Source organism: Trypanosoma grayi (assembly GCF_000691245.1).
Source record: "Trypanosoma grayi strain ANR4 Tgr_1725_V1, whole genome shotgun sequence".
Classification (NCBI taxonomy): domain Eukaryota; phylum Euglenozoa; class Kinetoplastea; order Trypanosomatida; family Trypanosomatidae; genus Trypanosoma; species Trypanosoma grayi.
The window spans coordinates 1-2,288 of NW_008827343.1; the positions used below are offsets into that span (position 1 = coordinate 1).

General features: G+C 52.0%; 1 protein-coding gene across 1 annotated transcript; it reads right to left on the bottom strand.

The window, feature by feature from the left end:
* DQ04_17251000 (calpain cysteine peptidase) lies at positions 1-2,288 on the bottom strand (the record flags this gene model as incomplete). The annotated part of the gene is made up of 1 exon (XM_009317568.1): positions 1-2,288. A coding segment is annotated over one exon (2,288 nt), but the record flags the coding sequence as incomplete, so codon positions are not given.

Consider the following 2,288-nt stretch of genomic DNA (forward strand, 5'->3'; position numbering starts at 1 on the left):
CGCTCAGCAAGCTTCCTCTCCTTCGCCAGCTCGTGTGCACGCTCATTCATGTCCCTCTCAAGGGAGGCGATCTTCGGTGCATTCTTGCGTGGGTCCTCGTCAATCAGCCGTCTGCGCTCCTCCTCCATCGCCATGAACTTCTCGTCCTCGTCGAGCGGCAGCTCGCTGAGCGGCACACCCTCCGGGTTCTGGTCCAGAAAGGCGCGCTCAGCAAGCTTCCTCTCCTTCGCCAGCTCATGTACACGGTCATGCATTTCTTTCTTGAGCTGTTCGATTTCAGCGTTGTTGGAAGAGTCCGCTTGTTTTAGAAGTTCTCGAAGTTTTTGTGTCGTTTCTCTAAATATTGGATCCTCATCGAGATGGAGCGTGTCGATGTCTATTCCTTGAGGGCGCTTGTCTAGAAATTCAAATTCCTTGTTTTTCTTTTCTTTGGCAAGTTCCGTTACCCTTTTTTGCATTTGGTTTTCTAAGTTTTTAATCTGCTCTGTGTACTGTGTGCCGGGAAGGTTCATCAATCGGCGACGTTCTTCCTCAGCAGTGGCGAAGACGGCGTCTTCGTCAAGGGGTAGCTCCGTCAATGGGATTCCTTCTGGTGCAGGGTTGAGGAATTGCCGATCCTCCCATTTCTTTTCCCTGGCAAGCTCATGAGCCCTATCATTGAGTAGGGCAATATGACGTTCAATTTCATCTCGGTTTTTTTGAGGAACGCTCTGAATGTTTTCGAGGTCACATAAGAGTGATGCGAATTTTGGGTCAGACTGCAGCGGAAGATACCGTAGCAATACACCTTCCGGTCGTGGGTCGAGGTACGGGTACCTTCTTGCAATCTCCTCCGCGGCCATATCGTGCACCATGGCGTTTAATTCGTCTTCAAGTGCTGCGACCTCCTCGGCCCTGAGGGGATCCATCCGCAGTTGTCGCAGCATCGCCTCTTTCTGCAAAAATTCCGCATTTTTATCTAGCGGAAGTGAGGACAGTGGGATGCCAAGGGGGTACTCATCGAGAAATTGCCGCTGCTCATCCCGACGGATTTGCGCCAGTTCCGCGACCCGCTTTCCTAGAGCCTCTTCCAGGTCTCTGACAAGGTGAGCCTGCGACTCCAGATTTTCTGCGAGCAGCTGGAAACGCCTTGCCTCCAATTCGTGGAAGGGGACATCTGTGTCGAGGGAAAGGTCATGTGCCGTCAATGACACTTCGTCTAGATTTACATATCTTTCCCTAGCTGCCCGCTTGTGTTCGACGGCGAGCTCGTGTGCACGGTCGTTGAGAAGCTTTTCCACATCACGCAACTTTTCTGCACTGAAGGGCTCAGCGGACAGGGCAGCTACGCGTTGTTTCTCCAGCTCTAAAAAGCGGGGATCTGTGTCAAGCGGCAGCAGTTGTAACGGCACACCCTCAGGAAAAGGATCCAGGTAACTGCGGTTACGACGAATCGCATCCTCCGCAAGTTCCATCGCACGAGCATTCAATGCGTTCTCAACGTCTGCAATCAGTGCGTGATTTTTTCGAGGTGATCGTTTTAGACGAGCACGCTCTTCCTCTAGTTCAGCAAACTTTTCATCTGTGTCTAGTGGGAGATCCTCCACGGCAACACCCAAAGGCCGCGGATTAAGGTAATCTTTTCGCTCTGCCTTATTCATTTCTTTGGCCTTTAAGAGCGCCCTGACGTTCAAGTTCTCTTTCAATGCTTGAATTACACTTGGGTCGCTTTGGGGATTCTTTATCGCTTGGCGCAACTGCTTCTCCAACTTCATAAACTCCGGATCGGCATTCAATGGAAGTTCATCAACCAAACGGCCTGCAAGCTCCGGGTTAAGGTAGGAAGCGCGAAACCTTGCCAATTCATCGGCGGCAATATCGTATGCCAGCTTTAGCATTTCGCTTCGCAACGCTTTGGCAGTAGGACTTTCCGACCGACCATCGCGAATAAGCTCACGAAGATCGGCCTCCTTTGCCAAGAACTCCGCATTTTCATCGAGAGGAAGCTCTGGAAGAGGAATACCAAGTGGCGCAGGGTCGAGGAACGCACGCTCGTCTTCCAGCACTTGAGCCGCAAGCTCCAAGGCTCTCTCGTTCATCGCATCTTCAAGATGGCTGATTGCTGTTGCATTCTTGATAGGCTCCTGACACAACAAAAGCCTCTGTATCTCCATGTCTCGGAAGGGCCCATCGCTGTCGATCGGGACGTCAGCAATGGGAACACCGTTAGGCCTCGGGTCCAGGAATTTCGCACGCTCAGCTTCTTTCAGTTCAATCGCGAGCTCACGGGCACGGTCGTTGAGGTCGTC